The following is a 15,050-nucleotide window of genomic DNA, read 5'->3' as shown; positions in this document are numbered from 1 at the left end:
ATGGAGTTATTAGTATGTAGGGTAGCTAATACCAGGTGGCCAGTTAGACTAGCCTGAACAGCTATATTAGCTGTTTCTATATCCCTTATCTCTCCTATCATTACTATATCAGGGTCCTGCCTAAGTATTGATCTCAATGCTTTTGCAAATGTCATATCTATTTTATTAGATACTGAAGTTTGAGATATTCCATCTAAATTATATTCCACAGGATCTTCGACAGTCATTATATTCTTGGTCTTATAATCCAAAAAATTTAACATGGAATATAATGTTGTTGTCTTACCACTACCAGTAGGGCCTGTAACTAATACTATCCCATGAGGGAGTGATACACTTTTCTCAACCTCAGATAGCATATGATCTGGCATACCTAGATTAGATATATTTGTATTAGAATCATCTTATACAATACACGTATAACTACCCTCTCCCCATACATGGTGGGGATGGTTGATATCCTAACATCTAATGGTTTATTAGCCATCTTCAGAGATATTCTGCCATCCTGAGGTAATCTCTTCTCTGCTATATCAAGCCCAGCCATAACCTTAACTCTAGAAACAAGTGAGGAATGAAGTATTTTATTAGGGCTAGCGATCTTAGTTAAAAGTCCATCAATTCTAAATCTTATTAATGAAACCTTTTCATATGGTTCTATATGAATATCTGATGCCTTATCTCTAACAGCCTGCGCTAATACTGCATTGATAGTCTTAATTATTGGAGCATCATCATTATAATCTAATAAATCATGAGCCTCAGGTATCTCAGCTAGTAATGTTGAAATATCAGGATTACTTGCTGCTTCGTCTGCTAACCTGGCAGTATCAATATTCTCACCTGAGAAATATATAGAAAGTCTCTCCCCAAATTCCTCATTACTAGTAGTCTGAATCCTAATAATTAATCCAGTACATCTAAAAACTTCAGATAATACATCTGCCTTAGTACGTGGGCAAATTAATATATCTATGTGAGTCTCATCATGATGCAGCACAAGAATATTATGTATAGAAGAAAAATTATAATTAAAATTCAAGGATCACCCTAATGATTGTCTTGTAGGCTCATAAGCCCATATTTTTTAAAACTACTCCAGGAAGGCATTTTTAAATCCTTATCACCCAATTTACCAAGGCTCTTAGGTATTGCACTGATATTCATTTGAGCATTTAATAATTTATACCTATCCTTAGTAACACTATCAACACCAATATTAGGCAATATAATAGTAGGTCTTAAGAAAACCATAAGATTGGTTTTATAATGCTTACGAGATCTCCATTTGAATAGCTCACCTATTATAGGTATATCACCTAATAATGGAACCTTGGAAACCATATCGCTAACCCTGTCCTCTATCATCCCGCCTATAACTATAGCTTGCCCACTATGAACTATGACAGTGGATTTAACATATCTATTATTAGTTACTAAATCTATGGCTCCTAGGCTATCCCTAATGCTTCTACTTTGCACATTAGAAACTTCCTGGAATATTGATAATTTAATACTTCCACTTTCGCCTATCTGAGGAAGTACTTTTAATCTCAAGCCAACATTCTTTCTAGAAATAGTCTGGAATGGACTTCCACCAGCCTTATTATTCACATAACTACCTGTAACAAATGGTAGGTTTTGACCAACTACTATTTCTGCGACCTTATTATCTATGGTCATTAATACAGGAGCAGATAATACATTTGTATTGCTCTTGGTCTCCAAGAATCTTGCAAGAGCTGCAAGATTAGGTATATGACCTACACCAGGTATATCTATCATCCCCATTGAAATACCAGCAGTCATTCCCTGACCGCTATTAGAAATAGTATTCCCAATAATACTATTACCACCTGCATTGAAATTATTAATTATAAATGGGGATATATTATTAGAAGGTATTAAGCTTCCAAGTTTTACCTGGAACCCTAGATCTGAACTCCTATCATATGAGACCTCAACTATTAATGATTCTATTAATACCTGGGCCTGAGGAATATCTAATTTATCAATTAGAGACTTTAATTTATTGAATGTAGATCCAGAAGATTTAACAATGATTGAATTAGTTCTTGGTCTCCCTTGATTACAGCCCCAGGATATTTGATGGGACTAATATCACTAGCTACGGTAGAGCTAGAATCATTTATACTAGAATCTGTTTTGGAGAAACTATCTTGTGCACTAGAATCCAATCCCTTAGATCCATTTATTACTGAAGATTCAGCCTCTGAATTTACCTTATTCAAGGAATTATTAATGGCATTGATATCTGGGTGTGAGTCTGAGGATGTTGAAAGTACCCCTCTCAATACATCAGTAATTTCCTTAGAATTAGCATATTTCAGATAATATATATGATATTGCTCTGAATACTGCCTGCTATTATCTACATTACGTATTAATTGAGCAATGAAGTCTCTAATATCTGAAGTACCACCAGTCAATATTACTGAATTAGCATATGAATCAAATATTACATCTAAATGAGGTGAGAGGAATTTAGTTGACCCTGATAATTCCTTCATACCTGTTGATGAATAAGACTTTACTAGCTCTGTAATCAGAGTTGATACATCAGCAATCTCTGCAAACTTAAGCGGTATTGTGATAGATGTATTATCAACTCTATCTAATACATCTATCATCATTCCTATATTATCTATAGTGTCCTTATAATCGGATACTATTACTGCATTAGATCCAGGAACTGAGCTCATATATATTTCCCCAGGCATACTAGACTTAATGGCTGAAACTATTTGAGCTGCTGGTATATTATGCAGTATAAATATTTTAGTCATCACATGATCTGGGCTAGTAACATCCCTGAATGATAATTTACTATCATTAGCTGCAACTACTTTATAGAACCCGCTATCATCAACTATGGTGAATCCGTGCATCCTCAGGGATGCTAATAATATAGAATATGCTTCCTGCCTATTTATATATGTATTAGATACTAGATTGATATTACCTCTTACCCTAGGATCTAATAAGAAGTTCTTATGCAAAAAGTTTGCTATAGCTTTTATAACAGACTCTATATCAGCATCATGAAAATTTAATAAGGCTTTTCCACTATCATCAGCCTTATCTAGGATACTAGATTCCAGGGAATCATTATGACGTTCTTTGTATGGGATAATAACCCTAGGCTTGGCTATAGTATTAACATCAGCCTCTACATTTTTAGGCTTAGCGGCCACATCTGCCTGAACATCATTATGCTTAGTTTGCTCAACCTTCTTAATCTCCTTAACTGGCTTAACATCTTTTGTATCAGTTAATGGAATAAGAGATTCTATATCATCAGCTGCTGTATCATCATTAGCATCTATAACTATATCGTAGTTTTTTAAACTAGAGGAATATGAGGGCATACACATACAAGCCCCTATAAGAGAAACAATGATAATAGATCTATTTAACATTTTAATTACCTTAAATCCAGGTATACGATAGAGCCCCTTTTATTACCAATTATAGATAATACTGGCATTATTGAAGCCTTTCTAGCTCCATCAACCCATGACTTACCTTTAAAGAAGCTATTATTTTTATCTGCTGCCCCACTGCCTTCTATATGCAAGGGACCTTTTAATGTATGTATTGTATATGTAATCTCCTTGTCTATATTAATATCTAGTTTATAATCCCCTAGATTATATAGACCATATTGAGAGAATCCTGCACCCCTCCAATATGCTTGTATATGGCTAGACTTACTACATTGACCAATACATATACCATCCGATACGAACCTTATCCTTCCTAATGGAGTAATACTACTCCACCAATCTCCAGCACTAGCTATTAATCCAGCCCCAGTATAAAGATCTACTGGGGCTAGGCTTATGCTATTCCTAGAGATGTGTATTATTGATTTATCAGCTGAGTCTATGGATCCCAAGGACCAAGACAATCTTCTTTGTAATAAATCTGAAAATATAAACGCCCAAGTAAACTTATCAGTAATAAGTATCCTATCCTTCTTATTGCTATCTCTTATCTGCAACTGAGCAGAACCATCCCATATAGTTCCCCTAGTATCTGATAATAATATATCAGAATTATATCTCTGTAAAATTATAGAAATAATTTAGCAGGTATTAATGAGGTAAATAATACTAGGAATATTGGTATACAAATAAATAATTTCTTACTCATTAGCTGAGCCTAAATGAGTAATAGATAATTTTATATCGCCTATATCACTATCTTCAGATTTTCTCCTAAGATAGAAGGTCTTAATCACCCAGGGCTCAGAATTTTGTATCTCATTAAGCTTATAAAAGAATTTAGATATGCTTATATTATAAAATTGAGAGTTTATAGTTGAATGATTTATATCTATACTTTTACCAAAGGCTGAATTCCATTTATCAACAAGATTCAAATTAGCCACAGACTTATCATATCTATAAGCATCCATGGATTTTATAGATATAATGGTCTCGCTCATATGATTAAGTAATGATATTCTTTTTTGAATTAATGATGTATTAGTCTGCAGATAATACTTTATAGATAAAATAGAGAAATTCACAATTAATAATATAATCGGCAAAATTACCCATAAGGATAATCTTACCCATGGATTTGATAGCTTCCTATAAAGTTCCTTCATCATATACCAAGTGCAGATATATTGATTTTAGTACCTATACCATTATTACTAGAAATAGCTATAAGATTATATGATTTGAGATATTGAATAAAATTATCCAAATCTATTCTATTAATTCTAGTATAAAAATCCATCATAATACTTCCAGTCGTATAGGATATGACATGAGGTTTTGGTATCTTATTGATTATCATGCTATTACTAATAGTAGTTAACATAGGCATAAAATCAGAATCATTTAGATGACCACCTACATTAATTAACTTACGCATATCTCGTAATATAGTATATTCTGGGGCAGTTAAAAAGTAATATCTCTCAAATTTAGCATGCAATAAGTTAGTGAGGGCATTATCTGCCTTATAATAAATATTATATTGAGAAAACATTAGTATAAGGTTTATCCAAGCAAACCAAGTAGGGTAACGCTAAGGTATTTTAATCTACTTTCTATAGCTGGTAGTCTAGATATTATTGCCCTTTTACATATAAAAGATACTGTGCTGTCCTTCAGCCAATTTACAGCATCCTTTCTAGGAGCCTCCTTAAACCATTTCCATGAATACTTCTTAAAATATCCATTAAATCCCCATTTATCTGGATTCTGATCTGAGCTATTATCTATTAATATATATTTTGGTGGATTTACTTCCTGTCTTATAGCCCTAGTAAATATCTCAATATTTATAGCCTCATTACTACTAAGTAACCAATGCATACCGCTTTGACTAATAAGATATGACTGCTGATCTGATAGATATAATAACCACTCATTTGATTGTATAAGATCTATTTCCCTATAAAGATATTGAGGGTAAAACTTATAATCATATATCTTTCTTAGCCCTGATATTATTTTAGACTTTGAGATCCATGATATAAGTGATGAATCCGATCCATTAATTAGCTGGCTAGCATAACAAATAGTAGATATATCCTCTATATAAAATCTGCTATCAAATATGATAATGCCTTTGTATTCTTTAATACCTTTTTAGGTATATTAACAATGGTCCCAGATATTATATGCCCAGGTAATACAAGAGCAATAGAATTCATATTGCTAGATATAATCTCATTTAATTTATCATATCTAACTAATATTGGATTAACATCACTACCAGATCGATAAACTTCTACATCAGTTTTCATTGTCTGCCAATAATTTAATGTATATAGAGCGGTAGTGATTCCCTGTTTTCCATATAATCTTTGATTATGTAATATTAAGAGTATTTTTTCCAAACTACTATTGGTGGTCCATACATATATTTTCTGTAGTATAAAACAGTAAGTGGAGCATTTACATGATTATATTTTATATGCCCATGTAATATAAAAAATCTACTATTGACACTAATAAGTTTAAATCTAAACTTATCAACCCCATGTAATAATATATGCATAATATCAAGATCTTTTATAGGCCCATTATTCCTTTTATTTACTATCATAGCTATAGCATTATCACTTAACTCTGGGAATACAGATGATATCAGCATTGGGTTTGCTGTGTTTATATTTATAGTGGAGAATACTGGAAGAGCGATGATATATGGGGACAATCTCCTTCTTATATCAGGAGTAAATCCATGTATTAGCTCTAATTGCCCTAAGTCTAATATTAATGATGACCTAGGTGATCCTATATTAATTCTATCCTTTAACCACTCTACTAAATATTCAGCTAATCTACTAGGTAGTGATAATTTTACTAATAATATCTTAAATACCCTCAATGAATTATCATCAACTCTATTATTTTGATAAATATCATTTAAATTAAATTTTGATTGAGCATCCATAATACCACCACTAATATATCCACCAGATATACTAGCCTTCTGTACATGAAATGCCCATGGCTCATGTGTTGAGGTGTATTGATTAGTATCTGCATCAGCCCTTAATGTGCTCATACCCCAGTTAATAATTGAGTAGCCAAAAAGTCTTATGCTGGCCTCATCTATATTACTTTGAGATAATGATATATCTATACTAGCCTTAACTAATAAGGCCGTTGCAAGTATACTTGATAGCATTACAGACATCAGAGCTATGATTATGGCTGCGCCAAATTTTATATTACGCAAACTTCATAATCCTAACTATTTCTTGATACTTATGCTTTTTGATAATAAATTTAATAGCTGATGGTTGTTTAGTATAAGAACCAATATTAAAATTATCAACCCATAAGCCACCTAGTCCATAAAATACAGATAATTTATCTATATCCCTAAGCATCTCATCCTTTATCCATATTTGATCAGAGTATATCTGCCTATAACCCCTATATAAACTTCCATTACATATAAAATATGCTACTTCTATTGGTGGTTGAGCAAGACCTTCATCATCTTCCTTTGCCCTTGGAAAAGTCATAAATGGGATTTCGCAATTATTACCCGCCTTGTCACCAAAAAACTTAGGTAATGCCAATATCCCTGATAGATGAGTAATATTATATGCATGATAGAAGTCTCTATTTATAATAGAAAATGATCTAGCTAATGAATTTATGGCATCAGAACTATGATTTCCAATATATTTAGTTCTCACAAAAGAGGCTAGACTACGCATTGTAATGACACTAATTATGGCCATTATAAGTATGGAGACTAAGACTTCTATTAATGTAAATCCCTTATTAGTACGAATTAAATACATTTAGCTCTAATATAAACTTATGTTGTTTAGTAAAGATTCTTATTTTAGTGGTAACAGTACCTATCTGCATCTGATACTGTTTATTAATCTCGCAGATAAACTTTATATTAGCTCCTGAACAGGAGCTCTTAGATCCATCAGATGAGTAATGATAAAATCTAGTGGATAATTCTGTAGCCTTATTTTGAGCAACCCATAATGCCAATTGTCTAATATTAGCTGCTTCTATAGTATTTGTAGCAACTCTTGCTGCCCTAAAAGAAGCTGCAATCCCTATGCTCAAAATCACTAATGACACAAGCACTTCTATTAATGTAAATCCAGGTTTAATGAGTCTCATAATTACTTATATGAATATCAGACAAGTAATTACCGATTATACTTACAACTCTATCACCGGATGCAATACTAATCTTAAATGGTGTTGATGTTCCATCTGGTTTAAATAATATTCCATGAAGATTATTTACAATAATACTGACAACAATTCCTGATATATCCCATCTCACTGGCTTTAATAGTGAATTCATTATTATCACCCAGTCTAGATCCTGTTTCTCATAAACCCTATACCCTAGATTATCTATTACGAATAAAATTTCCTTACTACTAGTAATAGATAATCTTGAAGCATATCTAAGCTTGGAGCTTAATGTCTCTACCTCAGACCTAAGTTTTACACCATCTGTTTGAGAGAGTTTTATAAATACCATGGATGAACAGATGCCTATAATTACTATTACTATAAGCATCTCTATTAATGTAAATCCTTTTCTCATTAATTCCAAGATCCTATGATCTTACTTCCACCAGTACTAAATACATCAATGTCTTCACCATGTTTACTAGGGTTATTATATCTATATTTAATACCCCAAGGATCATTAGGCAATCTATCTAAATATTTTCCTGCCCAGTTCTCTGGAATAGGCTCAAGATCTGGTTTAATAACAAGAGCATCAACGCCCTGATCCTCAGTTGGATATGCTCCATTATCTAATTTATATAGTATTAATGCCTGTTTAATCGCTGATATATCTTGTTTACAAGCTATAATTCTAGCCTGCTCTGGTCTAGACATTACTCTTGGGATCACTGTGGCAGCTAATATGCCCATTATAACTATTACAACCATTAATTCTATTAATGTGAAACCCCTTAATAAGGATGTTCTCATAATTATTATTTACCTTTTATAAAAATCATTTCTCTAGGATATTCATTAACTCTTAAGCTCCATTCAGCCCCAGCCTTATTAAGATCTACTAAATTACTTCTTATACATGAGGCAACTGTTCCGTCAGGAAGACTATCACCATATTTAACCATTACTGGCTTATTACTAAATCCATCAAAATAAGCATAACCATCGCAGTCACCACGTTCTACAACAGCTACTAATGTACCCTGAAAACTATTGATAACATCCTCATTACCACGGGATTTAGCTATAGCTATATTAATAGTGTCTATATTAAATATTCCTGAATATATTATAGACACTGGTGCTGCCTCTGTCCCATACACTATATATGAGGTCATAACAGTTGATAATATTATCAATATAAGGAATATATTAAATAAATATATCCCTATGTCTAATATATTAAATATTTTTACCATTTATAGTCCTTGCTATATCTTCTTTGTACATACTAAGTCGGCTACATAATGACCTATCTTTGACATAGAAATTTATTCTATTAATAATACCGTCTCTCTTGTAATTTATATGTGATGAGAAATATCTTGATATATATAATCCAACACCGCCGACAGCAATATTCTGTATATCATCAAAATTAGGCATATTAATAATTAATGGAGTTATATATCCTAAGGAATTAAAATCTACTTCCTTAGCCATATCCATATAATTAATTATAATTCCACCTTCTACTATATAAGCATTAACTTGTATCCATCCAATATTACTTTTATAACCATGAGATAGACTGTTATTAAATAACTCTTCTATGATTAGAGTAGATACTATTATTGAATCTTCTATGCATTGATTATTTTTAGACCACAACTCAAAATAAGTTATCAAGCTCCTAAGATCATTAAGTCCATTTATTGAGTTGAACTTAAACTTAGAGATTAAATGAGTTTCTAACATATAGAAATAATCTAAATTTACAAATTTAGTATGACATAGAAGTAACAAATAAGAATATTAATAGTATAGAAACAAAATTACATTTCAATTTATTATTTTAATGATATATTAATCTATTGATATATATCATAATAATTTTTTTTCATATATATGCTTAATGATTACGGTAAAAAATTACATAGCTCATTATTATTAAAAATAGAGCAATTCGCTTCATTAACTAATGCTAGCGATATATTTTATTGTGACGGATCTGATGAAGAAAATTCGTATATGCTCAAGCTCCTTGAAGAAAAGGGGACGATAAGATCATTAAGTAAGAGACCTGGATCATATATAGCTTTATCAGACCCAGATGATGTATCTAGAGTAGAAGATAAAACATTTATATGCTCTGAGGAAGAAAAGAATTCTGGTCCAACAAATAATTGGTGTCACCCAGATAAAATGGAAGAGAGATTAACTCTTTTGTATAAGGGTTGTATGAAAGGTAAATCATTATATGTCATACCTTTCTCTATGGGTAATCCAGATGGTAATAATTATATATTGGGTATAGAGTTAACAGACTCAGCATATGTAGTAGCTAACATGAGGGTAATGACCAGAGTTAATAAGAGGGTAATAGATAAAATGTCTATTACTGATGATGTAACCATGTGTTATCACTCTGTTGGTTGCCCAATAAAAGAAGGTCAAAAAGAGAGTAAATGGCCATGCAATATCAAGAACTGTGTGATTGCTCACTTTCCTCAATATAATAAGGTTTGTTCATATGGATCTGGTTATGGTGGAAACTCTCTACTAGGTAAGAAATCCATATCATTAAGAATGGCATCAGTGGTAGCTAAGAATAATGGTTGGTTGGCTGAGCATATGTTAATACTATGCTTAGAATCTCCAGATGGTCAAAAGCATTATATTGGAGCCTCTTTTCCATCAGCCTGTGGTAAAACAAATTTATCCATGAGTGATATACCTGATGGTATAGATGGATATAAGATTACTACTGTCGGTGATGATATAGCATGGATAAAACCAGGTAGCGACGGAAGATTATATGCTATGAATCCTGAGCATGGTTTCTTTGGTGTTGTTCCAGGAACATCATATAAAACTAATCCGACTGCAATGGATATGTTAAAAGAAAATGCAATCTTTACAAATACAGCATATACAGATGACGGGGATGTTTGGTGGGAAGGCATAGGTTATCCAGCTCCAAAAAATACTATGACCTGGAAAAACAAACTATATGATATAAATAATGGTGAATTAGGTTCTCATCCAAATGCTAGATTTACAGTAAGTGTTAATAATTGTAAAAAATTATCAGAGGAATACGATAATCCAAACGGTGTTCCATTGGATATTATCTTATTTGGTGGAAGAGTTTCTAATATAATACCATTAGCTACCAAATCAAAATCATGGGCTCATGGAGTATTTATGGGAGCAACAATGGCTTCTGAGAGTACTCACTCAGCTACATCAGCTGCAGGCGTTATGAGAAGAGACCCATTTTCCATGCTTCCTTTCTGCGGGTATCATATTCTAGATTATTTCAATCATTGGTTAAGTTTTGGTGATGCTAAATATAAGCTGCCATCAATATATTATGTGAACTGGTTTAGAAAAGATAAGGAAGGTAAATATATATGGCCTGGATTTGCAGAAAATATTAGAATATTATTATGGGCTATAAAGGAGCATGAGAATCCTAGTAAGATAGATTCAGCAATAGGCCTTGTACCTAAGTATGAGGATATTAATACTAATAAACTTAATATCAGCAAAGATAAGTTTAATGAATCTACTCATATAGATTATAAAGAATACCTAGGAGAAATTAATTCTAGAGATACTTATTTAAAATCACTAGGGGATAATGTACCTAAGATATTCTTAGATATTATTAAACAAATAAAAGATCAGATAAGCTAATGATAGATGAAAAATATGATATCTCTATTGAAGAACCGATAAGATCTTATTGGAGAAATAATAAGATCTTTGAGGTTAGTGAGAATGATGAATTAGAGAAGTTTTATGCTCTCTCTATGTTCCCATATCCTTCAGGAAAGATGCATATTGGACATGTTAGAAATTATACAATCACTGATTGTATAGCTAGATTTCAAAGATTGCTTGGAAAAAATGTATTACATCCCATGGGGTTTGATGCCTTTGGTTTACCTGCTGAAAATGCAGCGATAGCTTATAAGACAGATCCAAAAACATGGACATATAAGAATATAGATTCCATACAATATTGTTTAGATAAGCTTGGTTTATCAATTGATAGATCAAGGATATTTGCTACCTGTGATCCTGAGTATTATCAATGGAGCCAATATATCTTCCTCCTTATGTATAAGCATGGTTTTATATATAAGAAAGATGGGATTGTAAACTGGGATCCCGTAGAGAAAACTGTTCTTGCGAATGAGCAGGTTATAGATGGTCTTGGGTGGAGATCTAATGCAAAGATTATTAAGAAAAATATACCAATGTATTATATCTCCACAAGCAAATATTCAGAAGAATTATTATCGGAATTAGATGATCTAGATTTATGGCCAGACTCTGTAAAAAACATGCAAAGAAAATGGATAGGGGCCAAAGAAGGCTATATAATTAATATACTTCTTAGCTCTAATGACATGATCATAAAAGTATTTGTTGAGAATGCTGAAAGCCTGTGGTCTATGAGTTTTTTGGAAATATCTATAAATAATAATCTCTCCAAGGATCTAATCTCAGAGAAAGAATATAATATTTTATTAAAAAGTTCTGAAGATGGCGGAACATCAGAGCTTGAGTTAATAAATAAGGAAAAAATTACAGCAATTTCTAATATTTATATTATTAATCCTGTAAATAATAAACATATTCCAATAATAGTTAGTAATTATATTGGTGGATCACTGCAGTTTAAGCTTGGCTTACCATATAGTAATGATGATGACCTAATCCTTGCCAATAAATATGGCATAAAACTTATAGATGAGCTTGAATTAATTAGTCAAGAAGATCTCATAGAAAGATATGAGGCAATTCCTCATACATCTTATAGATTAAAGGACTGGGCTATCTCTAGGCAAAGGTATTGGGGATGTCCCATTCCCCTTATAAACTGTGATAAATGTGGAGTCGTTCAGGTATCAGTATCTGATCTACCAATCAAATTACCAGAGGAGTATAAAAAACTTGCTGACAATGATCATTGGTTTAATGTAAAGTGTCCAATATGTCTTTCTGATGCTAGGAGAGAAACTGATACATTAGACACATTTTTTGAGTCTTCATGGTATTTTTTAAGATATTGCTCATCCAATAAGGAATACCCATTTAATAATTCCATAGATTATTGGATAGGTGAAGATGGTGTTGATATATATATAGGTGGTATAGAGCATGCCATTTTACATCTTCTTTATTCCAGATGCTTTATAAAAATACTAAATGATTTATCTTTAGTAAAAATAAATAAACCATTTAATAGATTGCTAACACAGGGGATGGTAGTTGCACCTGTATATTATAGGGATACTGAAAAAGGTAGAATTTACTATAGCCCAGATGATGTTGAAAATAATATACTTAAGTCTGATGGTAAACTTGTAATTCTTGCTCCTTCTGAAAAAATGTCTAAGTCCAAGAATAATGGTGTATGCCCAGAATCATTAATAGATAAGTATGGTGCTGATAGTTTAAGGATGTTTATATTATTTGCATCTCCTGTATGTAATAATCTGGAATGGAATGAGAACGGTATTACTGGGATTTATAAGTTTCTCTCCAAAATATGGTCTATGGCTAGGAAGTTTCAATTAAGTGATAAAACTATAAATAAACCAAGATCATCCAATCTTAATAATAAGTATCAGTTAGCTCTTATAAAGATAAAAGATAATTTATTATCTAAATTATCTTTTAATACATCCATATCAACTCTAATGGAACTTGTTAATTTATTAGAAGATATTCAGGGTAGAATCAATATAAATCAGGAAGAGGAAGTTATTAAGGGCATAATAATTATGCTATCTCCTATGGCCCCTCATATAGCACATTATCTATTATTAGGTGTATTTAAAATGGATAAGATAGATGCATTAAGATACCCAAAAATAAATCATTCTTCTATAATTAATAAGATTTGTAATTTAGTTGTTCAAGAAAATGGTAGAAAAAGGGGTATTATAGAAGTTGCTGTAGATCTTACTAAGGGTGAGGCTATGGCAGAGCTTGCTAAAGATCAGTCTCTTTCAAAATTATTAGATGGGCATAAATTAGTAGTCTTTGTAGTTAATAAAATATTGAATATAGTTAAATAATGCCGAAGGCTTATGCGTATGCAGATATACTTATTAGTGGCCTAAAACCTAAAAGACTTCTAATATTTGGGAAGCATAATAACTTAATAGATAATATTAATTCTTATATTTTAAATAATAGATTAATTAAAAATATAAATATTGCTGATATAAGATCTGTTGATGATATGAGATTTGAGTTATCATCATCATTTATTAAAGAGGATGTTCTCTATGTCTGTAATATCACATCCAGTTATATTAAGAAGCCTAGGACTGATATCTTAGATGTAATTTACAGTCAGACTCAGAAATTCTCTTAAATTTCAGAGAATATGATTCTAATAGGAAAATTCTTAAAATATTTTCTTATATTTATGAGAATATAGATTCTGTAATATGCAATAATATAGATAAAGTAGTTTTATTAAGTGGTTTAAAAAAGATATTTAAACTATTTAATATTCCTGATGTTATTGTATCTAATTTATCTATAGTACTATCTAAGACTGTATTTATAAATCATTTTCATGAATTAGAAAATATTATAAATATAGTGAATTATGATAAATTTTTATTAAAGTCTTATATAGATTATTTAATATCGAGGGACAATAATATATTATTAAATGATTTATCGTATTTTTATAAATATGGTATGATTCACAAATTTATTAGATTATTATTAGAGCTTATAAATTCATGTCCTCTACCTCTTGTTATATGGAAGTTAGAGAATATATTTGTAACTGAGTGGAGGAAAACTTTATCCAATGATAAAAGGATATTAAATATTCTTGATGTTTTACATTCAGCAAAAATATTTTATAAAAATCATGATTTTTGCAATACTACGTATGAATTAACGAAGTTATATAATATTCTTTTAATGAAATATTATTAATATTTAATGAGGTTGTTTTCTTTATGAAAAATTATACGAGTGTTGTTGCGTTATTACTTACATTGCTATCGACATCTTCTTATGGATTAGACATAACTAAGCATTTAGTATTTGAAGCTGATGGGTATCAACCTATTGGAGTATTAAATGTTGCAGATAAGATTTATGTTTTTGCTGATAATTCTCACAGCAACTCAAAAGTAAGAGATGGTGGTATTTGGGTTTTATCTAAAGAAACTGGTACTTATAAAAACATTCTTAAGTCTCCAAAGTTAGCTAATATGAGCGATATAACACAACAACCATTTGCAGTTAAATATAATAATGGCAAATCATATGTGTGTATTATAGATAATAGTTTCAAAAAATATAGTGTATTAGAAATTGATATTTCTCAGG

The 15,050-nt window shown here is 31.2% G+C and overlaps 1 protein-coding gene across 1 annotated transcript; it reads left to right on the top strand.

The window, feature by feature from the left end:
- Window positions 1-9,578: 9,578 nt before the first annotated feature.
- Window positions 9,579-11,372, top strand: LOC144591518 (phosphoenolpyruvate carboxykinase [GTP]-like). Its single transcript, XM_078395636.1, has one exon. The coding sequence runs from the start codon at window positions 9,579-9,581 to the stop codon at window positions 11,370-11,372; it is 1,794 nt and encodes a 597-aa protein (XP_078251762.1).
- The last annotated feature ends 3,678 nt before the right edge of the window (window positions 11,373-15,050 follow it).

This window comes from Rhinoraja longicauda, unplaced genomic scaffold (assembly GCF_053455715.1).
Source record: "Rhinoraja longicauda isolate Sanriku21f unplaced genomic scaffold, sRhiLon1.1 Scf001085, whole genome shotgun sequence".
NCBI lineage: Eukaryota > Metazoa > Chordata > Chondrichthyes > Rajiformes > Arhynchobatidae > Rhinoraja > Rhinoraja longicauda.
This window is presented reverse-complemented; position numbering and strand designations above follow the sequence as displayed.

Coding starts and splice junctions, on each gene's coding strand:
- LOC144591518 (XM_078395636.1), top strand. CDS start 9,579: ATGCTTAATGATTACGGTAAAAAATTACATAGCTCATTATTATTAAAA.